Genomic DNA, 26,710 nt, shown 5'->3' with positions numbered 1-26,710 from the left:
TACTTCAAATACCTAAAATTAGAATCAGGTGCTCCAGCTCAGGTGCAAATGATTAGAACAACGTTGGAGAGGATCATGGAGGAACCTGTCTTATTTAAACCTCAGACATTTAGTTTGGTTTGCTCTTTGTTGTTGAAGTGTGCGGTGGCACCATGCCGAGATCAAAAGAGCTCTCTGAGGCCTTCAGAAAGAAGGTTATAGATGCCTACGAGTCTGGGAAGGGATTTAAAAAGATCTCCAAACAATTTGAAATCAATCATTCGACTGTCCGGAAGATCATCTACAAGTGGAGAAGATTCCAAACAACTGCCAACTTGTTCAGTCCAGGCCGCCCCAGCAAGTTCAGCCCGAGAGCGGACCGCAAGATGCTGAAACAAATCTCAAAGGAGCCCAGAATGTCATCACGGGACCTACAGGTAGCTCTTGCCACTGTTGATGTCAAAGTGCATGAGTCTACCATAAGAAAGAGGCTGCACAAATTTGATCTACATGGGAGGTGTGCCAGGAGAAAACCCTTTCTGTCCAGAAAGAACATCAGGGCAAGACTAAAGTTTGCCAATGAACCAGCAAACAGGAGCAAACCAGCAAACCAGCAAACGGGACCAGCCTGCAAACAAACAGCCAGCCAGCAAACAGACCAGAAAACAGGTCTTGGCAAAGACCAGCACTTCTGGAACAATGTGCTCTGGACAGATGAGTCAAAGGTAGAGCTATTTGGCCACAGTACCAGAAGACATGTTTGGCGAAAACCAAAGACAGCATTTGACCACAAGAACCCGATACCAACTGTAAAGCATGGTGGTGGAAATATTATGGTTTGGGGCAGCTTTACTGCATCAGGGCCTGGGCAGCTCACCATCATAGAATCCACGATGAATTCTTCATTGTACCAGAGGGTGCTTGAGGATAATGTGAGGCCATCTGTCAAAGTTTAAGCTCAACCAAAGGTGGACCTTGCAACATGACAATGACACTAAACATACCAGTAAATCCACCAAGGAATGGCTGAAAAGAAAGAAATGGAGGGTTCTGGAATGGCCAAGTCAAAGCCCGGATCTACATCCCATCGAGATGTTGTGGGGGGATTTGAAATGAGCTGTGCATACAAGAAACCCCTCAAACATCGCACAGCTGAAAGAATTCTGCATGGAGTGGGCAAAAATTTCTCCCAGTCGATGTCAGAGACTGGTAGACAGTTATAAGAAACGCCGACTTGAGGTTGTTTCTGCCAAAGGGGGAAATACCACCTATTAGAGCCAAGGGTGTACTTACTTTTTCCGCATGCGAAATTTGCATTTATGTTTATTTAAATTATACAATGGACTACAAAATGTAAATGTGTCATGATATTTGTTGTACTAGATCACCTTTATCTATCAATATTGTTGAAATGAAGATCATTGGTCTCCCATCTCCACTGCCTCTGACATCAATTCTTCCTGGGAATTCTTCCAAAGCAAACTGATCTCTCTCATGCACAGATTTATCCCATCTCGCCTTCAGTTGTCTTACCCTTCCTCCCGTCCATGGTACACTGAATCTTGTGGTGAGGCAGTTGCCCTGAAACAACTTGCCTTTGCCTCTTGGAAGGCTAATCCAACTGAAGGAAATCTCAGTTCCTTCCACCAAGCTCGGAACAAGTGTGTGTCTACCCTCAGGAGTGCCAGGAAGCACTATCTCTCCTCACTCAAGAATGAACTCTCAAACCTGTCTCCTTCCTCCAAATCCGTTTCTGGTGTTTGTTCCCCCTCCATCCCCTCCCTTACCTCAAATGGCCACACAGTTGACATCGCACGTGACAAAGCCGAATGCCTCAACTCTGTGTTTGCCTCAAAATCCTTAGTCCCAAACCCATCTCTCTCTGTTCCCACCTTTCCCAGTCGAACCAAACTGCTCCTGAACTCTGTGACCTTCTCTCCTGACAAGGTGGAGGAGTTTTTGTCAAACCTCGACTCTGATTCTGCAACTGGACCAGATGGCATCAGCCCACGGGTCCTAAAATCCTGCTCTGCCGCTCTATCTCACCCTCTCTCTGTTCTTTTCACCCTATCCTTTGCTCAAGGTCATCTGCCAGCATCCTGGAAATCAGCAAACATTACCGCTTTACACAAAAAGGTGCAAAAACAGATCCTTGCAACTACAGACCAATCAGCCTGCTCCCAATTATCAGCAAAGTCATGGAATCCATCATTGCTTCGGATATGAAATCTTTCCTCTTCTCCAATGGCTTGATCTCTGATCATCAATTTGGTTTCAGACCAGGTCACTCTACTCTGGACATGCTGCTTCTGCTGTCTCAACAATGGATGGAGGCCCTCAATGCCAAACAGGAAATCAGAGCTGTCTCCCTTGACATATCACGTGCCTTCGATACGGTCTGGCACCCAGCTCTGCTCACCAAACTCTCCTCCTATGGTATCCATGGAAATCTCCATGCATGGCTTGCGGACTTCCTCTCTGGTCGTAGTCAACGTGTGGCCCTGAATGGATTTCTCTCATCTCCCCTTCCCGTTCAGGCTGGAGTTCCCCAAGGCAGTGTGCTGGGCCCTGTGCTTTTTCTGGTCTTTATCAATGATCTCTCCGACTCTCTGGAAAATCCTCTGTATCTCTTTGCTGATGACTCCACTCTCTGCCGCTCCATCCCTCTTCCCTCAGATCGGCAGTCTGCAGCCTCCTCACTCTCTGAAGACCTGGACAAAATCACAGACTGGTCAAACATGTGGAACATGTCTTTCAATCCTGACAAATCTCACACTCTTACTATGTCTCTCCGAAAAGATCGACTGGACAACCCTCCCATCTACTTTCTCAACAATCCTCTCCAAGAAGTTCTGTCGCTCAAGCTTTTGGGTCTCACCATCTGCCATGATCTTTCTTGGGAAAACCACATTTCCAAGCTGGCCTCCAAAGCCAGTCGCCGACTGGGCATCCTCCGTCATGCGAAGTCCTTCCTAGTGTTACGTGGTCCCCTCGGTGAATACCTGGTCTCGGTGACCCCCGGACAATGAGAGGAACTTCGCCAGAAAGCTGTATTATATATGCGCTTTCGCCGCGCAATCCATATGAATTTCACCCAAGAGACAACTGATGTTCAAGGATATATTTCAATGGTAATGATACCATACAATGTCAATGATACAACCACGGAGATTTTCCCCGAGCAATCAACAATACACAACCATCAACAATTCCCAACCCACAATCAATTCCCTATGATTAAGATGGCCATCTTATACATGTGTGTCCCGGTGAGTACTCACGACACCCTTTTGGTCTCGGTCCCGCACAATGTCTCTGGGCCACTCCTGACCAAGATGATGGTCGCCGTCGCCGCACTCGGGCGGTTGAACGAACCCCGGGTGGACGTGTTTCCACCGGGCAGGTATCGTACCCGGCACCCCGGCTACAGCCCCTCGCGGCCACGCGAAGCGGGGACGGGAAAGCAAGCCCACGCCGCTTGCCAGGCGTGTTAGGCCCCAACGGGCGACCCGTATGCGTCTTTTTAGACGGTGTCGCGCACGGCGCCAAACGCTGGGTCGGTGCACGGCCACACCAGTTTGCCGTCCACCGGGCAGGTATCCGTCCCGGTAACTCCTCTCGCCAGACAGGCTCGGGAACGCCGCTCTTCCACACGGCTCAATCAATCCCACTTTTCGTCGGAGCGGGGCGAGGAAAAAGAATCCTCGTCCTTTTTTCCTCGTGTCTTTTCCTCTTCCGTTTCCGGTCACTTCCGTTTCCGGCCACTTGTTCAGAAGGGCTCCTGACCCTCCAATCACAACAACCCTTAATATACTACACACGGATAAGCAAAGACCTGAATGGTAATCCACATACATTCACATAAATATGTAACACTAGGCACACCTGAGCTCCTCACCACATACAAGGCTTTCATCCGCAGCTCAATGGAATACTGTTCTCCCCCATGGGCTGGTGCTCCTGCCTCACACCTGGCTCGGCTTCACGCTGTTGAATCCAAAGCTTTCAGAATCATTGGAATCTCCCGCGATGAAGCTATCTCTGAGGGCCTTTCACTCACTCACCGCAGGCAGGTAGGTGGTCTTTCTGTCTTCTACCGACTCCTCTCCGGCCTTGCTCCCCCAGCTCTCTGTGCTCTGTCCCCCAAATATTCCTACAGGTCGCACAAGATCTGCCAGCCACCCTCTGATGGTTAAACTGCCGAAATCTCGGCTCTCTGCTCACCTTCACTCTTTCATTCCTCTTTTCTCCCGCCTCTGGAACAAACTCCCACACTCACTTCAATCACACTCCTCCCTCCAGGTCTTCAAAACAGCTGTTCACCACCATCTCTTATCTTCCCCCATCCAAAACCTTGATCTTTTCTACCCCCACTAATTCACCCCAGATCCAACTTGTTTGAAATTCCAACTTCTTTCCTGGAAGTCTTGGCAGTGTCCATATGTTTTATACCTCTCCCACCCCCCCCCCCCCCCTTCCCATGCCTCCCCTCTAAAGCTCTCTCCCTCCCACAGTTCTCTCGATGTCTCCATGTCTCTCGGTCCCTGCTCTCAAATGTTGTGTTTGTGTCCTTCCCCCTCTCTCCCCATCTTGTCTACCGCTCCCGATGTTATTTGTTTTGTGTGTCTGTTTGTCTTTCTGTGTGATTAATGTTCGCTCTTTCACGAGCCTCGATCTTGTATACAACAAAATAAAAAAATAAATAAAAAATAAATAAATAAATAGCTGTATGTTGAAATATGTTGAAAAAGTCAAAACTTTACATGGGGTGTACTTACTTTTTCATGTGACTGTGTATGTATATATATATATAGTGTGTATATATATATATATATATATATATATATATATATATATATATATATATATATATATATATATATATTGTTACAGACGTGGCTTAGATGTTAGTTTACCGAGCGGTTTTGGTATGACCACGTCTGCACAAATTACCCGATTGTACTCGAACGTTGACGGAGCCGCGCCACGCTGGCTCAATAAGAAAAAGAAGACACCCGGCTGGGTTATAAAATGACGACACCAGGGATACGGTTCTCAAGACCTCCGGAGGAGATTATATTCGTTACGGAAAAGGTTAGATTACAGGGGCTAGAGGTACAACATAGAAAGACAAGCACTTAGACACAATCTTATATTATTCCCCAACAGACGACAGGCAAACGGGACAACGGCTGACTCACACGGGGGTTGATGGAAAGGACAGGCGGGTAGCGATGGCTCCAGGTGCACCTGTGCTCAAAGGTTAGAATCGACCCGGTCCGGTCCAGAGATGCGGGGAGGTCTCGTCGCAGCGCTCAGAGGTGACGTTCTTTCTCAGGCGGGTTCTCTTCCTCTCAGCGGTCGTAGGCAAGGCAACGTTCTTTCTCCAGCTGGGGGCGCATCTGACGTCACGTCCGCTACGTGGCCGCGTGTATCCGGCGGGGAGTGACACGCCCTCGGCTCGCTAGCGCCGCCCCAGATGGAATCGGTCCGCCCTTCTGATTGGGTGCGGGGGGTTACCAGGCTCCGCCCTTGAGGAGGAGCTGACAGCCAGCCCCTCCGTGGTAACCCCGTGGAGCGCGTGGTCAATGGCGCTAATCGAGCCGGTGTGAGGACGCATCCTCCCCCCCCGCGCCGCCGCGCCGCCCCCATCCCCTCCGTTGCTGCAGCCATAGTTGGTTGGGGAAGAAGATGGAAAGAGGTATGGGAAAGGTCCTAAACTCACTACTGATGCCATATAATCACATTCTGGTGCAACGAAGAGTCATAATTAATGGAGACGAGGCCTTAACTGACATAGACTAAGAATAACTAGGAAGATGTCCGAAAGTTGTCTACGTGTGGTGCGGTGGACCTGGGCACGACATTTAATGGGGGAATAAGGGGAAGGTCGGCTCTACTGATTGTTATTTACATGCAATGGGACTAGGGAATGGGGGATTGGGGAAAGTTGGGGAGTATTGGAGAAAATAGGGGAATATTTACAAGCGGATATGGAGGCCAAATTCCATATTCGCAACAATATATATATATATATATATATATATATATATATATATATATATATATATATATATATATATATATAGTGTGTATATATATATATTTGTATACAAGATCGAAGCTCGTATAAGAGCTAACACATTACACACGAAAACATGCACGGACCCATAAAACATACAATAAACTATATGGTATTCATAGAATACTTAACCTGCGCAGTCTTGAGAAGGAGTTGGTGTAAGCCAACTCTTCTGTTTTTTTTAAGGGGTTTTTTGATCTAAGATGGCGCCTGTACCATGTGACCAACGATGTCATAATTAGAACAATTCTCCAGGAGGAGACGCTCATATTCTGAAAATTTAGTGGTCGTCGGGCTAACAGTTGCAGAGGAATTTTTTTTTTTCATACTTATCAGATCAAGCGTTGTACCTGTCGAATTATGACGTCATAATGGAGGCACCTGTGACATCATCATTAACAAATCTTATTCCCCATGGGTTGTACTTGACAATGAGGCATGTTTCAATTTTTTCCATCAAGTGGTTTGGGAGATGTAGAGGTGTAACGTTTTTCCAAGATGGCGCCCATACCACGTGACCTATGATGTCATAATTATCAGAAAAAAAATCTACGGTAAAATTTCATGTCAATCGGACCAACGGTTGCTGAGAAAATGAATTTTTTAAATGCACACGTACGGCACACGTACATAACCGATTGCTTAACCCTGCATTTCGCTTCGCGAGCGCAGGGTAATAAAGGGAGCGGGAGGCAAGAGGGGGGGGGGAGGAAAGCATACAAGCGCAACAACAGTAGAGAACAGGGACGTCCCAGTAGATCTGTGGAAGAGAGAGGGCCAGTTGGGGGAGGAAGGGGGGGGGGGGAGGGGTACATGGTACAAAGCATTTGGGGTGTTTTAACGGGGGTAGAAAACATCAAGGTTTTGGATGGGGGAAGATAGATGATGGTGAACAGCTTTTTTAAAGACCTGGAGGGAGGAATGGGATTGAAGAGAGTGTGGGAGTTTGTTCCAGAGGCGGGAGAGGAGGAATGAAAGGGTGAAGGTGAGCAGAGATATATACCTCAACATAGAGTTTGTTCAAGGTGCATATCCCCCTTGGGGGGGCAGAGGGGGGGGAAGTTAAATCGATTATAATCTCCATAATGTGACCCTTAGTCCTCCTGTCAAGTTTGCTTATGATTGGATAAGTAACGACTGAATATATCGTGGTGAAAATAGTCAGACAGACAGACGTCAGACATACACCAAATTGTGGATTTTAGTATGATAACAGAACTCCACCAATTATGATATTTCGTCATCCTGCTATGTCGTGATTTTGATGTTTTTTTTTTGTTTTTTTTATAGGAGGACTTCACAATGCTGACTTCACTAGATGACAAATCTAAAGAAATTAATTCTAGTGAAAAACATGCTGTCGACCTGAATGATGCCGAGCTGAAAGCCTTTGTTGGGAAACTTGGTATCCATAAGTATTCAGAGGTGGCATCGCTGCTGCCGGATGGGGAAAACGTCACCGCTGATTGTGTTGGTGAAAAGGTTGTTGTGAGAATGAAGGAAAAATCAAAAAAGGTTAGAAAAGGGCAAAAGGAAAAACTGCCAAAATCGAAAAAGGAAGAACAGAAAAGGCCACACACAGTTTCAAACAAAAAACTACATTTGCCGTGTGAAAAATCGTCCAAGGTTTACCAGCCTACTTTAAAGACTGGGGCAACAGTTGATAATCTAACGTTCCAAAAGCGTTCATTTCTTCTTGTAAGGCCTTGTGGGAAGTGGTATGAAATTGATTATGTGGATGAAGTTGCTTCGGAGATGCAGGGCGAGCAAACAGTAGAGAGTTGTGCTAAACTAGCAGAAAAATTGTTTGAAAATGAACTGAATGTCTTTCAAACACGTAAGGAGCACCAGAGAGGGTCAAACGCTCCTTGGATAAAAACAGTAGCAAGCAGTGGTACTTTAGCCGATCGTATGGCTGCCGCTACAATTCTGATCCAAGACGCGCCGCTCCACAACCTGCCCAGCTTGGAATCGTTGATCACGCATCTCCGTCACAAGGGTGGCCGTCGGCAATGCCTTATGGCTATGGATACTCTCAAAGAACTCCTGCTTTCCGACTTGCTACCCGATAGCCGCAAATTGTGGCCCTTTACTGCCCGCCCACTTGTGGGTCTTGATCACCTGAGCAGTGGCAACAAGGATGCCCGTGACCGACGTTTGCTCTTGTGGCTTTTTGAGGACCGGCTACGACGTGTTGTGCTGGAGGTTGTTCAGGCTCTACAGTTGCTTTCTCAGGACACTGTGTCTGAGACAAAAAACAAGGCTATGGCTGCTGCATATGAGCTACTATGCAGCAAGCCAGAGCAAGAGAAGGCATTTCTCGCTCTGCTTGTGAATAAACTTGGTGACCCAGATGTGAAGTTGGCGACCAAAGCGTCTTACCTCCTCCAACTCCTCCTAAGCAAGCATCCGAACATGAAACAGGTATGGTTTTCGTTTCTTTCCTTAGATCCATTTATTTGTCATGCATGCATGCTCGCGGTGTGGGGTGGGAGTGTTGGTAGCTAAGTTTAGAAACTAAAATTGAGAAAAGAAAAATGGAGGAGATGATGGGGGAATGGGGAGGAGAAGGGAGAGAAGGAAGGGTGGTTAGGGGGAGATTGAGGTAAGGGTAAGTGTTTACTCGGCACGAGGTATGGGAGGAGTAAAGCAATTCCACCATTTTCGAAGGCAACAAATAGTTCAAAAAAAATTCCTAAGAGTAGTTCTTAAAAGAAAATAAAAATTCCTTTCTGTAGTTAAAACGTATATTTCTCTCGGGTGTTTTCCGAGCCACGTCTGCCATCATGAGTTGGTGGACATTAAACATCCCACCGGTGCTCTTCACAAAGCGTAGGCAAGCTATCACCGGCACCATGAACATGTGGGTCTTGATCATGTCATGATCATATCATATCATGATCATGTCATGGTCTTGATCATGAACATGTGGGTTTACCATGAACACATTACAAATTCCTGCTTTAACTACTTAGTCGAATATCAAGGTGAGCCAGCCAGTTCGTGAACGACTCGAGCCAAATTTCCCTCATCAGTCCCAACAAGGACGTGGGAATTGTTGTGGCTCTGAAAGGAACAACAATTCCTCCTCACTTCATCTTATTTCCTTCTTCATACCAATTTATCATGAATATCACACCAAAATCTTGCATGGTATTTGTTGCTTGTCTTGGCATGGTGGCCTCTGTTCTGTTTTATTTGATTATTTTGTGGCTTTGGTTTTGTTGAATAAGGGAATCATGTGTAAGTTCAAAAATATATGGAATGAAGTTCAATTAACTATTGTATAACAGCACTGTTCATGCGTGTATTGGTCTCAGTGAGAGGCAGTAGTGGTTCCACCATTTATATATTTCTTTACGAGGTGCTTGTTTCCCCTTCTTTCGTCTGTATCAGGTGGTCGTGTTAGAAGTCGAACGGCTCCTCTGTCGACCCAGTGTGAGCACCAAGGCGCAGTATTATGCTGCTTGCTTCCTCAACCAGATTGTGTTCTCACCTGAAGATGATGTGTTGGCAACCAAACTCATTGGTCTTTATTTCGCCTCTTTCAACACCTTTGTAAAGAGGGGTGAGGTGGATTCCAGGATGTTGAGCGCCTTGCTCACGGGAGTGAACCGCGCGTTTCCCTATGCAAAGCTCGTGGACGGCAGTCTGGACGTGGAACTGGATGTAATTTTTCGGATCGTGCATGTGTCATCATTCAACACAAACGTGCAGGCTCTGATGTTGTTATTTCAAATCATGGACTCGCAGCTAGCAATGTCTGATCGATTCTACACTGCTCTGTACAAGTAAGAATCCCTTGTATTGGTATTTATTTATTAATAAGATATTTTCTCGAATTACTCTGAGCACATAAAGTGCTGGAAGTATCCTTAGTCCGTTTTCATCAGTGTGCTTATGCAATACAAGGTCATTTAAGTTTTTTCCATTCATTTATCGGGCAAGCCACACTTGGTTTCATTAGGCTTGTATGACGAGTGCAGATGTGCTTTGGTGCAGATTTTTATAAGCACAAAACAACACTCTATTTTGAGTTCCATGAGCCTCGATCATGTAAATAAAACAAAAGAAATCCTAATTAGAATGTCACTCGGTAGAGCACATATAATACCTCTGCCACGCTGAACAGTTTGTTTTGTATCCTACTGATACGCCGGATCTGCATCCAGACCTTAACCAAATCAAATTGGTTTGTCCTTGTCAGCTACCTAACTCATCCACCAAATTTTGTTATAATCCATCCACATAACCTTTTGAGATATCATGCTATGTATCGTTTTTGGCCCCATCTCTCTGAATGCTGAAATGCCTAAACTCTGTGTTTGCTTCAAAATCTTGTGTTCCAAACCCATCACTCTCTGTACCCACCTTACCAAGTTGTATAGAGCTGCTCCTGGACTCTGTGTCCTTCTCTCCTGACATGGTGGAGATGTTTCTGTCAAACCTCGACTCTGATTCTGCAACTGAACCAGATGGCATCAGCCCACGGGTCCTAAAATCCTTCTCTGCCGCTCTTTCACACCCTCTCTCTGTTCTTTCTATTCACCCTCTCTTTTGCTCCCAATCCCTCATCAGTCATTTTGCATGTCATCTGCTTGGAAATCAGCCAACATCACCACTTTGAACAAAAAAGGTGCAAAAACAGATGCTTGCAACTACAGACCAATCAGCCTGCTCCCAATTAATCAGCAAGGTCATGGAATCCATCATTGCTTCTGATATTAAATCATTCCTCTTCTCCAATGGCTTGATCTCAGATCATCAATTTGGATTCAGAGCAGGCCACTCTACTCTGGACATGCTGCTTATGCTGTCTCAACAAGTGATGGAAGTCCTCAATGTCAAACAGGAAATCAGAGCTGTCTCACTTGACATATCCCGTGCCTTCTATACTGTCTGGCACCCCGCCCTGCTCACGAAACTCTCTTCTTATGGTATCCATGGAAATCTCCATGCATGGCTTGCGGACTTCCTCTCCTGTTGTAGTCAACGTGTGGCTCTGAATATAATTCTCTCATCTTCCCTTCCTGTCCAGGCTGGAGTTCCTCAAGGCAGTGTTCTGGGCCCCGTGCCTTTCCTGGTCTTCATCAATGATCTCTCTGATTCTCTGGAAAATCCTGATGTTGCTGATGACTTCACTCTCTGCCGCTCCATATCTCAAACCTCAGATCAGCAAGCAGCAGCCTCTTCACTCTCTGCAGACCAGGATAAAATCACAAACTGGGCAAGCAAGTGGAACATGCCTTTCAATCCTGACAAATCTCACACTCTCACTTTGTCTCTCCGAAAATACCGTCTGGAAAACCCTCCCATCTACTTTCTCAACAATCCTCTCAAAAAAGTTCTGTCACTCAAGCTTTTGGGTCTCACTATCTGCCACGATCTTTCCTGGGAAAATCACATTTCCAAGCTGGCCTCCAAAGCCTGTCGCCGACTTGGCATCCTCCATCGTGCTAAGTCCTTCCTTGGCACACCTGAGCTCCTCACCACATACAAAGCTTTCATCCGCAGCTTGATGGAATACTGCTCTTCCCTCTGGGCTTTTGCTCCTGCCTCACACCTAGCTCGGCTTCACGCTGTAGAAACGAAGGCTTTTTGAATCATTGGTATCTCCCGCGATGAAGCTGATTATGAGGGCTTTTCACTCTCTCAATGCCGGCAGGTAGGTGGTCTTTCTGTCTTCTGGCTTGCGGACGGCATCAGTCTGGCATCAGGCTTTGCACCCATGCTCTGTCTGTTTGTCTTCTGGCCCTCAAATATTCCTGCAGGATGCAGAATATCTGGCAGCAGCCCCCTTTCTCTTCTGGTGAAACTGCCAAAATCAAGACTCTCTGCTCACCTTCACTCATTCATTCCCCTTTTTTTCCCCACCTCTGAAACAAACTCCCACACTCTCTTCAATTCTACTCCTCTTCAAATTTCAAGTCAATCGAGTGGAAATGGATGTTTTCAGAAATTTGTTTTATGTTGACCGTTATACCTTAAAACGAATTTGTGGTTGAATTCAGTGATCTGACATGCAAATCCAGTTGAAATTTCAAGTCAATCGAATGAAAATTGAGAATGTAAACAGTAACACCTAACTTGGTGACTTTTGGCCTATGTTGACCATTTTGGCTTATGTTGACCGCAAAAATAATTGGTTGTTGAATTCACTGACCTGATATGCAAATCCTCTTGAAAGTCGATCAAAATTGATTATTTTAAAATTCTACAAAGTTGTTGACCTTTTCACCTCAAAATCAATCGGCTTCTTGCTTATGACCAACCCCACCTTTTGGTGAAGTTTTGTGGAGATTGGTTCAAAATTTTGACCTGTAGGTGATTGACATACAGACAGACAGAAAGAATGACACATGCGACCAATCGATATACTTCTGCTTCTCCTCCTCCCTCTTTTTTTAAATATTGTACTTGAAAAATCTTCGATCTTTGGAAGTAACAAACACAAACGGGTGTGAATACGTAACCGACATCCACTTTAGGTGGCGGCGGTAATAAGATAAAAATCCTTCGACCTTTTTCACTGAAACTGATTGTATCCTGGCCCCTTGACAGGTTCACAATCAACCGTCGTCCATCATATTTAACTACACTACATGGCAAAACGTATGTGGACACCCAAACGTCACACCTGTATGTGCTCGTCAAACATGTCATTCCAAAATAATGGCCATTAATATGGAGTTGCCCCCCCACCCCACCCCCCTTTGCTGGTATAACAGCCTCCACTCTTCTGGGAAGGCTTTCCACGATATTTTGGAACATTGCTGCAGGGATTTGCTTCCATTCAGCCACAGGAGCATTAGTGAGGTCTGGCACTAATGTTGGGCGATTAGGCCTGGCTTGCAGTCTGTGTTACAATTCATCCCAATGGTGTTCGATGGGGTTGAGGTCACGGCTCTGTGCAGGCCAGTCAAGTTCTTCCACACCGATCTCAACAAACCATTTCTGTATGCACTTCGCTTTGCTCACGGGGGCATTGTCATGCTGAACCAGGAAAGGGCCTTCCCCAAACTGTTGCCACACAAAGTTGGAAGCACACAATCGTCTAGAATGTCATTGTGTGCTGTAGCGTCAAGATTTCCCTTCACTGGAACTAAGGGGCCTAGCCTGAACCATGAAAACAGCGCCAGACCATTATTCCAAAGGTCAAACCCAGATTCGTCCGTCGGACTACCAGTTGGTGAAGCTTGATTCATCACTCCAGAGAACGCGTTTCCACTGCCCAAGAGTCCAGTGACGGAGAGCTTTACACCACTCTAGTCGACACTTGGCATTGCGCATGGTGATCTTGGGCTTGTGTGCGGTTGCTCGGCAATGGAAACCCATTTCATGAAGCTCCCGGCAAACAGTTGTTGTGCTGACGTTGCTTCCAGAGGCAGTTTGGAACTCGGTAGTGAGTTTTGCAACCGAGGACAGACGATTTTTATGCGCTACGCACTTCAGCACTCTGCGGTCCCGTTCTGTGAGCTTGTGTGGCCTACCACTTCACGGCTGAGCTGTTGTTGCTCCAAGACGTTTCCACTTCACAATAACAGCACTTGGAGTTGACTGGGGCAGCTCTAGCAGGGCAGAAATTAGACAAACTGACTTGCTGGAAAGGTGGCATCCTATGACGTTGCAATGCTGAAAGTCACTGAGCTCTTCAGTATGGCCCATTCTACTGCCAATGTTTGTCGAATGAGATTGCATGGCTGTGTTCTTGATTATATGTACCCGTCAGTGTTGGGTGTGGCTGAAACAGCTGAATCCACTAATTAGAAAGGGTGTCCGCATACTTTTGGCCATGTAGTGTACCTCTTGTTATGGGGGCTTTCTATTAACTCGATTAACCAAATGTGTTTAAAAGAGAGTGGACACTGCGTTATGAATGTCACAATTTGCTAGTTGAGCTAAACTTTCTTGATAATTTTTCCGGGATGTAATACATATATTTTAATACTGAATATATTATCGATGCAAGTTAATCGCATCACATGTTCGTGGCAATTCAATAACATTCAAACAACTTCACAAACGTCTTGTAGACCAATTACGCGTTGGCTGTGCACGATTAATTGGTCATCATTCAGAGGGTTGTGCATCCCTATCCTCAGCAGTTTGCTCGTGCATCTCAGAGGATGTATATTAGAAGAATGTCTGCGGCACATTTTGCTCTGCAAATGACCACGTTGTTGACCTAGTCACAACATTTCATTGTGAAACTAATGCAAATGTTGCTTAATAGCCTTTTCCTTGGCTTGATGAACTAATAATCCTTTGTTGTTAAGGTGCAGCGGAAAAAACGTGCCAGTTGAAAATACAAATTTGGAATGATGTTCTTTGGTGGGGGTGCTGTGGTCGAGGGAAATGTCTGTCTGTTTGTGTGTCTGTCTGTCTGGTTAATTTTTTTAAATATATATATATATTTTCATCTTTGTGCATTTTAGAAAGATCCTGGACCCTCAGCTGTCATCATATTCCAAGCCAGCACTGTTTCTTAATCTCTTGTACAAGTCTATGAAAGCGGACATGGTTGCTCGGCGAGTGAAGGCATTTGTGAAAAGGCTCCTGCAGGTTGCCTGTGTTCAACAGCCGCCATTTACCTGTGGCTCACTGTACCTCATCTCAGAAATCCTTCAACACAGGCCTGGTATTTGTGCCATGATGGACTTTTTTGAGGTAATTGTGATTTTTGGAATGCATTTATAATGGCGTGCATGCATGTGCGTGCAAATGCGTCTTTGGAGAGTGCCCTTAACGCACGTGCAAATCAATTTGCCATTGTTGCCAGGATACTCAGTGGATGACTAACACATTAAGTTTAGTGTTCTAACCTTTTGTTAATCCTCAATTCACCATAACGTGTGTGTTTGCTTTATTACCATCCAAATTGCTTGGCTTAATTATTTGGTTCTTTGTTAGCTTTATGTGAACTTTGTCTCTCATCACACAGTCAAACCGTCGAGACACAATCTGCATTGTTCCTGTCAAATAGCAGCAGAACGGAACATAAATCGAAAATATTTAATTTGAAAGAAAATGTATTTGTTAATGCTTCTTTTCAAGAAGTTTGAAGAGAAATATTCATGAGTGCTCTTTGCTGTATTCATAATATTTATCCTGCGTTCACGAAGCGAAAAGCAGGGTTAAGCGAGCCGGTGCATGCATAGGTGTGGCATATGGCTTATGTACAGTGTATTCAGAAAGTATTCAGACCCCTTCACTTTTTTCACATTTTATGTTGCAGCCTTATGCTGAAATCGTTTAAATTAATTTTTTCCCTCATCAATCTACACTCAATACCCCATAATGACAAAGAGAAAACAGGACTTTAGAAAGTTTTGCAAATTTATTAAAAAGAAAAAACTGAAATATCACATTTACATATAAGTATTCAGACCCTTTGCTATGACACTTGAAATTTAGCTCTGATTCCTCCCATTTCTCTTGATCATCTTTGAGATGTTTTTACACCTTGATTTGAGTCCACCTGTGGTAAATTCAATTGATTGGACATGATTTGGAAAGGCACACACCTGTCTATATAAGGTCTCACAGCTGACTATGCATATCAGAGCAAAAACCAAGCCATGAGGTCGAAGGAACTGCCTGCAGAGCTCAGAGACAGGATTGTGTCGAGGCACAGATTTGGGGAAGCCTACCAAAAAAATCTCTGCTGCATTGAAGGTTCCCAAGAGCACAGTGGCCTCCATAATTCTTAAATGGAAGAAGTTTGGAACAACCAGGACTCTTCCTAGAGCTGGCCGCCTGGCCAAACTGAGCAATCGGGGGAGAAGGGCCTTGCTAATAGAGGTGACCAAGAACCCGATGGTCACTCTGGCTGAGCTCCAGAGATCCTGTGTGGAGATGGGAGAAACTTCCAGAAGGACAACCATCACTGCAAAACACCACCGATCTGGACGGAAGCCAAACAGTTCAATCTTGGTTTCATCAGACCACAGAATCTTGTTTCTCACAGTCTGAGCTCCCACCTTAGGTGCTTTTTTGCAAACTCTACTTAACTGATAACAGCCTCCACTCTTCTGGGAAGGCTCGTCTCTTCAAAGCTGTCCATGCGCGCACGCTTTCGAAGTTAAGTAACTTTTCACAATTGTGTTTTTGTCGAAACTATCTTTCTTTCAGTGTGTGTAACTATTGGTGTGTCTTTAATAGTATTCTTGGTGTTGGTTTTTCATACCTGTGTACAGAATCGTCGGTTAGTTTGTGTCGCGTATTCTGAGGCCTAGTGTAGTACTAGTAGGCTACCGTGTCTGACCTTGGCTTGAGGCTTTGTTTCTGCCTCAGCGGTTCTTCAATTGCGCTCGCAATTACTTTCGGTCTCTATTTTTAACGTTTCATGTTCGGTCTCTGTCGGTTTTCATCTCAACTAAAAAAAAAATAAAAAATAAAAATTCCCTTCTCTGTTCTTATCCGTTGTTCGTTCTTATTTGTTCGTTCGTTCGTTCTTTGAACACGTTGTTCGTGATCACGTGTTCACGTCATTTAAAAATGTTTCAATTGTCCCCTGAAGAACTGTATTCTGTCATATACTATAACACCTTTTTCTTCTTCTATAAAAGGATGCTTTAGACTTGCTCACCAAATCTATTCATTCCAAAAAAAAAATTCCATCTCTTACAGTTACAGTGCCTCTTTCATATTCCCTAAACTCTCCAGAACTCCACCCATCCTTCAGCGTCCTCAAACGTATTTTTGACTCGAAGGTCTCAAGAAACTCATTTTGCAATAAATGTTCGTTTCCCATTAATCGTACATTTTTCAAAATCCAATCTCACCCCTCCCCTCCAAATCTTCCCCATCACCCCTTCCCTCCAAAAGTTCCCCATCACCCCTCCCCTCCAAATCCACCCCTTTGCCCCTCCCCTCCAAATCTTCCCCATCACCCATCTCTTTCAAATATTCCCCCTTGCCCCCCTCCTCCAAATCTTCCCCATCACCCCTTCCCTCCAAATCTTCCCCATCACCCCTTCCCTCCAAAACTTCCCCATCACCCCTCCCCTCCAAAACTTCCCCATCATCCCTCCCCTCCAAATCTTCCCCATCACCCATCTCTTTCAAATATTCCCCTTTGCCCCTCCCCTCCAAATCTTCCCCATCACCCATCTCTTTCAAATCTTCCCCCTTGCCCCTCCCCTCCAAATCTTCCCCATCACCCATCCCTTTCAGATCTCCCCCCTTGCCCCTTCCCACCTAAACTCCCCCCACTCCCCTCCCCTCCGAGACTCTCCCTCACTCCTCCTCTCCTAGACTCCCCTCTCACCCCTCCTCCTCAAAGCATCCTCCCCGCTTCTTCCCCCTTCCAACTTTCACCTTCATCTCCCTCAACCCTCTGCCTCACTCTTCCCCCTCCTCAAATAACACCTCACTGCGCCTCACCCAATCACCATCAAACCTTTTGTCCGCCCCATTCTTCCCTTTCTCCAAGCTATTCTGAAATCTCTGACACACCTTCAACAGCTCTTCCTCCTCTTCCACATCTTACCCTACCGCTCCCCCCCCCTGTTCTGTATCCGATGCTCCCCCTTCCTCTTCTTTGACAGTATGGACCTCAAACATCCAGGGCCTTCGCTCAAACTTGACTGATCTCTCCATACAGGTTGCTTCTGACAAACCAGACGTGATCTGCTTAACAGAAACTTTCCTCCTTCATGATGTCTCAGATTCCTTGGTATCTCTCCCAGGTTACTCCCTCCTCCGGTATGATAGACCTGAGCCCCGTCGTGTGAGGGGGGGGGTTGCTATCTTTATAAAAAACTATCTTCCTCACTCGCCCTGCACTGCCCTCTCTCCACCTCACCCACAGGAATAACTTTGGCTACGGCTTCAACTTCGCTCCCACCTTTTGTTCATATGTGTGTTGTACCGTCCACCAAACAGTGATGACTCCATCTGCATGTCGCTGTCTGATAATATGGACCAACTTCTATCTACCCATCCCAACTCTCTCTTCCTCATATGTGGTGATTTCAATTGTCACCATGCCAGTTGGCTGGGTGTGGGTACCTCTCTCACCAGCCATGGCTCTTCAGCAAAAGACTTCTGTGACTCACTGGGACTGACACAATCTGTCAATTTCCCGACCCGGATCTCAGTCAACGGAGCATCTTCTCTTCTGGACTTGGTTATGACTAACTTCCCTGAAAATGTCTGCTGCTCTTCTTCTGCTCCAATCGGCTCATCTGATCATGTGCTTGTTAAAGTGGACATCTCTGACCATTCTCAGGGAGCCTCCTCAGCGTCAACGAGTCTGGCATTTCACTCAGGCCAACTGGCACGGTCTTCAAGCAGCCTTCAATCATCTGGACTGGTCTCCCATCTCTACCGCCTCTGACATCAACTCATCCTGGGAATTCTTCCAAAGTAAATTGCTCTCTCTCATGCACAGATTTATCCCATCTCGTCTTCAGTTGTCATACCCTTCCTCCCATCCGTGGTACACGGAATCTTGTGGTGAGGCTATTGGCGAGAAACAACTTGCTTTCGTCTCCTGGAAAGCAAATCCAACAGAAGGAAATCTCATTTCCTTTCACAAAGCCCGAAACAAGTGTGTGTCCACCCTCAGGAGAGCCCGGAAACAATATCTCTCCGTTCTCAGGACAGAACTCTATCTGTCTCCCTCTTCCAAATCCTGGTGGCGTCTGGTCAAATCTGTTTCTGGTGTTTGTTCCCCCTCCATCCCCTCCCTCACCTCAAACGGCCACACGGCTGACTCCGCACGTGAAAAAGCTGAATGCCTCAACTCTGTGTTTGCCTCTAAATCTTGTGTCCCAAACCCATCCCTATCTGTACCCACCGTACCCAGTCGTACCCAGCTGCTCCTGGACTCTGTGTCCTTTCCTCCTGACAAGGTGGAAAAGTTTCTGTCAACCCTCGACTCTGATTCTGCAACTGGTCCTGACGGCATCAGCCCACGGGTCCTAAAATCCTGTTCTTCCGCTCTTTCACTCCCTCTCTCTGTTCTCTTCACCCTCTCTTTTGCTCAAGGTCATCTGCCATCTGCTTGGAAATCTGCCAACATTACCGCTTTGCACAAAAAGGTGCAAAAACAGATCCCAGCAACTACAGACCAATCAGCCTTCTCCCAATTATCAGCAAAGTCATGGAATCCATCATTGCTTCAGATATGAAATCTTTCCTCTTCTCCAATGGCTTGATCTCTGATCATCAATTTTGTTTCAGACCTCTACGTGGTCACTCTACTCTGGTCAGAGTGGTCACTCTACTCTGGACATGCTGCTTCTGCTTTCTCAACAATGGATGGAGGTCCTCAATGCCAAACAGGAAATTAGAGCTGTCTCCCTTGACATATCACGTGCCTTCGATACGGTCTGGCACCCCGCTCTGCTCACCAAACTCTCCTCTTTTGGTATCCATGGAAATCTCCACGCATGGCTGGCGGACTTCCTCTCTAGTCGTAGTCAACGTGTGGCCCTGAATGGGTTTCTCTCATCTCCTCTTCCTGTTCAGGCTGGAGTTCCCCAAGGCAGTGTTCTGGGCCCTGTGCTTTTTCTGGTCTTCATCAATGATCTCTGACTCTCTTGAAAATCCTCTCTATCTCTTTGCTGATGACCCTACTCTCTGTCGCTCCATTCTTCATCCCTCAGATCGGCAGTCTGCAGCCTCCTCACTCTCTGCAGACCTGGACAAAATCACAGACTGGGCAAACAAGTGGAACATGTCTTTCAATCCTGACAAATCTCACACTCTTACGATGTCTCTCCGAAAAGACCGACTGGACCACCCTCCCATCCACTTTCTGAATAATCCTCTCCAAGAAGTTCTGTCACTCAAGCTTTTGGGTCTCACTATCTGCCATGATCTTTCCTGGGAAAACCACATTTCAAATCTGGCCTCCAAAGCCAGTCGCCGACTGGGCATCCTCTGTCGTGCGAAGTCCTTCCTTGGCACACCTGAGCTCCTCACCACATACAAGGCTTTCATCTGCAGCTCAATGGAATACTGCTCTCCCCTCTGGGCTGGTGCTCCTGCCTCACACCTAGCTCGTCTTCACGCTGTTGAAACCAAAGCATTCAGAATCATTGGAATCTCCCGCGATGAAGCTAACTCCAAGGGCCTCTCACTCACTCACCGCAGGCAGGTTGGTGGTCTTTCCGTCTTCTACCGACTCCTCTCTGGCCTTGCCCCCCCCAGCTCTCTCTGGGCTCTGTTCCGCAAATATTCCTACAGGTCGCACAAGATCTGCCTGCAACCCTCTTATGGTTAAACTGCCAAAATCAAGACTCTCTGCTCACCTTCACTCCTTCATTCCTCTTTTCTCCCGCCTCTGGAACAAATTCCCTCACTCTCTTCAATCCCACTCCACCCTCCAGGTCTTTAAAACAGCTGTTCACCACCATCTCTTATCTTCCCCCATCCAAAACCTTGATCTTTTCTACCCCTGCTCTCAAATGTTGTGTGCTCTCAAGTGTTTGTGTGCTTCCCCTTCTCTCCCCATCTTGTCTTCCGCTCCCTCTTTTTATATATTTTGTTTGTCTGGTTGATTTGTTTGTGAAGTAAATGTCAGCTTTCACGAGCCTCGATTCAGTATTTAAAACAAAAAAACAAAACAAACTCTAAGCGGCCTTTCATGTGTCTTTCACTGAGGAGAGGCTTCCGTCTGGCCACTCTGCCATAAAGCCCAGATTGGTGGAGTGTTGACATCCAATCAGTCCAATCCAATCAGCCTTAGTCCAATCAGTTTGAAATGTATTGTTTGTTTTGCAACAATTACATTGGAGAATTGAAATGAATGATATCGCTGGTCACGTGGTCTGGCAGCCATATTGGATCAAAGAAAAAAAAAATCCTTAAAAAACAGAACAGTTGGCTCGTACCAAGTTGACTATGCGGGGTAGGCATTCTATTTATATCATCTTGTTTATGATTGAGTTGTTTTGTAATGTTCATCTTTGTAAGTTGTATTCAAAAGACATTCAGGATAACTTAGGCCATAGAGGTACGCACAGTCACCTTTTAGCAATCTGAGCTGGGTTTGAATCTTGACCCAGTTATAAACTGCCATCCTGGCATTTCGCGTGTTAGCTGAGGCATCGATGTGTGTCGTTCATCAGAAGGATGTTAAGCTGAAACAACCGTGTGCCAGCACTGAGGGTTTTTGTGGACGTTAAATATGCCATGGTCTCTTTATTTAGATTAGATTCATTAGTTAAATATATTGTGATGAAGCTTAGTGTATGCGTCTATCACTTTCACATTGCTGACAGGTCAGTGGTCTCTATTTTCCACCACCTCCTTTCTGATTTTGCAGCCTCTGCTCTCTCTGTGCTTTGTCCCCCAGGTTTCTTCAGGGCTCACATGGTCCACCATCAACCCCCTTCTGGTGAAACCACCTAAATCCAAGCAGCCATAAAACATCTGGACTAGTCTTCCATCTCGACTGTCCCTGCCATCAACTCATCCTGGGAATTCTTCCAAAGAAATTTGCTCTCTCTCATGCACAGATTTATCCCATCTCGTCTTCAGTTGTCGTACCTTTCCTCCCGCCCATGGACATAGAGCTTGTGGTGAGGCAGTTGTCCTTAAACAACTTGCCTTTGCCTCATGGAAGGCAAATCCAACTAAAGGCAATCTCAGTTCCTTCCACAAAGCTCAGAACAAGTGTGTATCTCCCCTCAGGAGAGCCAGGAAACAATATCTCTCTACTCTCAAGATTGAACTTTCAAACCTGTCTCACTCCTCCAAATCCTGGTGGTGTCTGGTGAAATCTGTTTCTGGTGTTTGTTCCCCTTCCATCCCCTCCCCTACCTCATTTCTCCATCCCCAGCTGGTTCCAAAAGTACTCGCACCGCAATAGTTCCCTACGAGGTGGGAATAATTTGGGCGGTTAAAGATGATGTAAGGTGTATGCAAAAAAAAAAACATTCTGGTCATGTGAAAAAATAAATAATCGCTGGTGAAGCAATTTCTTCTTGTGCTTTCATTTTTCACTGGATGCTGTTTGCAATTTTGAGTGGTTTCTCTGTTCGTCTGTTTCTGTCATCTTTTAACCTCCACCACTGAAGGTAGACAGAGGTTATGTTTTTTTAATGTCTGTCTATGTTTGTCTGTTTGTATGTGAGCAGGATATTTCATGGGTCCGCACACTTGCCTCCGAGCTGTTTAGCCTGGGTTTGAATCCTGACCTAGCTATAAACGGTTACCCTGGCATTTCACAGGCAAGGTGATTGGTGTGTGTGTGTGTGTGTGTGTGTGTGTGTGTGTGTGTGTGTGTGTGTGTGTGTGTGTGTGTGTGTGTGTGTGTGTGTGTGTGTGTGTGTGTGTGTGTGTGTTGTCCCTCGGATGGACGTTAAACGTGCATCCCGTCTGCTGGTATTCGTCAGTGGACGTTAAATATCCCATGGTGTCCTTCGCGAAGAGTAGTAGAGTTGTCGCCGGCATAATGGATGCAGGAGTGTTACCGAATGATGCTGTTATAAGATCAGCTGAACAGCTTGGTGTGAGGCTTGTTTTAAAGAGAGGATTCTCAACAAGACTATCTGTCAAAGACACCATCACCAAAAACTATCTGGCATTTTCACAACACTTCAGAGAAGACAGGTTCCAAGCTACAATTAAGACAGCAACAGTAAGAAGAAGAAAAAAAAAAAAAGATTGCTTTTTTTTTCTTGCTTATAAATAGCTTGTCTATCAAGCGATGGTGACAGGAATTCTTTGCTTATGAAAACCCAGCTGAGCCACTTTCCCTGTGCTATCAATGAAGACTTCCCAAGACCACAAAGTCTGATTCTGTACTTTGTCTTGACATTTTAGCTACTGATGTCTTTGTCACTTTGGCACCCAATGTGGGTCTTAAATTATTTTTTTCATGTCACAGCTTGATGCTGTCTGAAGGCTGGATTTAATTTGGGACCTCCAGTCAATAGCCGAGCCTGAAGGAATAGGCGAGGAAGTGGCGGAGATTGAGCTTCAGAAGACACATGTCTCAGACAAAGTAGCCATTCCCAAAATTTGTGTTTTTCCTGTACACTAACAAAAGTAAAGAGATCATGTTTCCTCTCGAACTTTTTTTTTGTGGAAATACATGCTTGGGTAAAGGGGGCTCCCTCCACACCACATTATTTGACCATGTTCTGACTACACAAAATTGTGACTCCATCAAAAGTTGGCCTTGAGCCGTGCAGTCATGAAGAGGCAGACAGCCGGATGCTTCTTCCTGCTGCCTATAGCTGCTGCCCGACTGGATCACATCAAGCAACTCATAACTACTACAGATGTGGTCATATTGGCTATATCCAAAAAAGTGCCTTCAAGCATCTCAACAGTGGATATAATTTTGTGTTGGCATCTACTACGGCTATATCCCTGCTCACTTTATCGCATTAAACATTGGACTGGAAATGGAAACTGCTTTGCCCTTTATTCTTGCTGTAGCAGTGTTAGGTGTGATCCTATACAATCCTTCACAAGAATATGGACAAAGGCATCCTACTCAAGCTACTTTGATTTGCAGTCACTTCAGGACATTGGCCTTGGTTGCCTCATCGCTATCAATGTTGAGTCTGCCCAAGTGTTTCTCAAATGGCCCAAAGAGATAAAAGAAACAAAGTGACGGATTGGAACATGCATCGAGTATAAACCTCTTACCCATCTGTGTGTTTCTGTGGTGACATTTGCGGTGAGGTTTGGAGTTTTCATTCAACAATGCAACCCCAATTGAGAGCATTCTTCACCGCTGCCTGCAATTTAAATTGCGAACATTATTGTGTCGGAGGTCGCAATAAAACTGGGTGTTTATTGTTTTTAGCTCTCAGGAAAATTGACTCTTTAGCTCTCAAGATCAGTCCTTGGTAGTTCCAAAACGCTGTTGCCAACACTGTTCTGGCATACGTCATGGTCTTGAATATATCGTGTTGCCAGGAGATGCTATTGGACCACTTGGTGTTTGACCGTTTGCTTTGCAGTGTTCATACCCGATACAAATTTTTATTCCTCTGCCGACAAAGTCGCCGGAGGCATTATGTTTTCGGGTTGTCCGTCCGTCCGTTCATACGTCTGTCCGTATGTATGGGCTAAACCTCGTTTTTCTCAGCAATCATATGTCCGATTGAGACAAAACTTTCAGGCTAGGAGTGACACCCATGCAGAATGTTTTTATGATAAATGTGACGTCATAGGTCACGTGGTATGGCACCCATCTTGGATTAAAAGCAAATAATTTCTCGGAAACCGCCAAATGGAAAAATTTGAAACTTAGCACATTGTCAAGTACTCCCAATAGGGAACAAAAGCTTGATAATGATGACATAGGTGAAGTGGTATACCAGCCAAAAATGTTTTAATCGAATTCCTTATCCTAAAAATCTGAAATAGCATGCACATGATCTATGACCCATTTGTATTGAAATATTAAATTTATGACATCATAGGTCACATGGTTTGGTAGCCATATTGAAGGAAAATATTAAATAATTATATCTCTGAAACCACTCACCCTATCGATGTGAAATTTTACAAATATCATCTAACAGCACTGTTGCATATAGTTTAAAATGATGATGTCATAGGTCACGTGGTTTGGCAGCCATCTTGGATAGAAAAACGAACCTTATCCGATCAACACGAAACTTCACAAACGTGATCCCCGACCCATACATATGCAGAGTGATGGCATCTACCTGTTGTGGGACTATGCGGAGGCATATTCGCGACAGTCACATTGTTCTAGTTTCAACTTGTTTTGTACTTTCATGCACAGATTTGTGTCAGTTACTCATAATCAGTTGCTCAATCATTTTGCTCTTGGCAGGAGTCACAGTGCTCTTAAATGTGGTCACAAGGAAGTTCATCAAATGAGTCTCGGCCATCTTTGAATTTGCCAGCCCGTTCAAAAACGCTTCTTGAGAAAGTATCATCACCAAAGTTTTTCACAATTTTTCCGTGAATTTCTGATCTCACATTGCTGTGCCATAACACGCAAGATATCGCTTGCTCCTATCCCAGCTTTACCCACAATACATTGTGTGGCTGTTTCTTTCCCACGTGCTGATACTGGGTAAGGTTGCCCCGACTCGAGGAGAGTGGGGTGGGGAATTCGTCCATTTAATGAAAGAAAATTCTATAATTAAAAGTGCAGACAAACCTCGAACCAATCCCTGTGTGTGTGTGTGTGTGTGTGTGTGTGTGTGTGTGTGTGTGTGTGTGTGTGTGTGTGTGTGTGTGTGTGTGTGTGTGTGTGTGTGTGTGTGTGTGTGTGTGTGTGTGTGTGTGTGTGTGTGTGTGTGCGTGCGTGTGCGCACGCATGCGTGCTCACCCGTGTGCATGCTCTGGGCAGGTATTGGTAATTGGCAATTTTTCTGTAATCGGCATCGGCTGATTGTAGTCAGTGTGGGATGCTGATTACCGATTACAGTACGGTACTATATTCAACCCAAAAACGTTGAGTAGCTTTCCTTGAGTAGTGAAATGCACTACCCATCAGAAGAATCATACAGGAACAGCTGATTTTATTCTGAAATAATCAGAATCACAATTTAACACAGGTGGAGGCCAATTAACTTGGTATGTGATTTTGAAGGTGATTGGTTACATCTGAGCTAATTTACATTTTATATTATAAGGGGGTGGACACATATCCGACCAAGATATTCTAGTTTTTTTGTATTTTAAATTAATTTTCTGAAATTTGTAGAATTTGTTTTTCATTTGGAAGTTGTGGGTTAGGATGTTTAAATAAAGGTGGAAAAAGTCTGATTTAATGTATTTGAATTCCAGGCTATAAGGCAACAAAAGGTGAAAATTTTGAAAGGGGTGTATACTTTCTATCGGCACTGTGTATGTATGTATAATATATATATATATATATATATATATATATATATATATATATATATATATATATATATATATATATATATATATATATATCAATATCTGTAATTTTGGCACTCCAACCTAATGAGCGAACGTCATGACGTCATCGCCATGCATGTCCACATTGCCTACAAAGCTCCGGTGGGGCCATCTAGCAGTGCGTCATTGTGAATTTTGTTACTTCTTTTTTTTTTTTTTTTTTTTTTGAATTTTTGAAAATTTTTGAATTTTGTTTGTTTGTGAATTGTGAATTGTGAATAGTAGTGTGAAGAATGTGAATTGTGAATGTTAACAGTATCTGAATTTAATCTAGCAGTATCTGCACTGCCCTTTGGACATTCATTCATTCACAGCCTTTGGACAAAATTACTGCAGTCAAGCATTTCCTCAAGCCATAAATGAGCTTCCTACACCTCTCTACTGGCAGTTTGGCCCACTGTTCCTTTGCAAACTGCTCCAGTTCTCCCAGATTTGAAGGGTGCCTTCTCCAAACTGCTGTTTTCAGATCTCCCCACAGGTGTTCATGTGATTTTGATCTGGACTCATTGCTGGCAACTTCAGAACAGTCCAGCGTTTCATCTTGAACCATTTCTGGGTGCTTTTTGAAGTGTTTTGGGGGTCATTGTCCTGCTGTAAGACCCATGACCTTCGACGGAGACCCAGATTTCTGACACTGGGTTGAACATTGCACTCCAAAATACCTTGGTAATCTCCTGATTTCATGATGTCATGCACACATTCAAGGCACCCAGTGCCAGAGGCAGCACAGCAACCCCAAAACATCACTGAACCTCCTCCATGTTTGACTGT

At 45.0% G+C, this 26,710-nt stretch overlaps 1 protein-coding gene across 8 annotated transcripts in view; it reads left to right on the top strand.

Annotated features, from left to right (window-relative positions):
* Nucleotides 1-26,710, top strand: part of CEBPZ (CCAAT enhancer binding protein zeta) — a 190,236-nt gene that overhangs the window by 6,700 nt on the left and 156,826 nt on the right. For all 8 annotated transcript variants that reach the window (XM_078779063.1, XM_078779059.1, XM_068115591.2 and 5 more), the window contains exons 2-4: nucleotides 7,352-8,485; nucleotides 9,458-9,852; nucleotides 14,497-14,728. In XM_078779063.1, the coding sequence (XP_078635189.1) occupies nucleotides 7,352-8,485; nucleotides 9,458-9,852; nucleotides 14,497-14,728 (1,761 nt within the window). The remainder of the gene's footprint in view (nucleotides 1-7,351; nucleotides 8,486-9,457; nucleotides 9,853-14,496; nucleotides 14,729-26,710) is intronic.

This window comes from Myxine glutinosa, chromosome 5 (assembly GCF_964187855.1).
Source record: "Myxine glutinosa chromosome 5, kmMyxGlut1.1, whole genome shotgun sequence".
Classification (NCBI taxonomy): domain Eukaryota; kingdom Metazoa; phylum Chordata; class Myxini; order Myxiniformes; family Myxinidae; genus Myxine; species Myxine glutinosa.
Note: the sequence above shows the minus strand (reverse complement) of the source record. Positions and strands in the feature narration are given on the sequence as shown.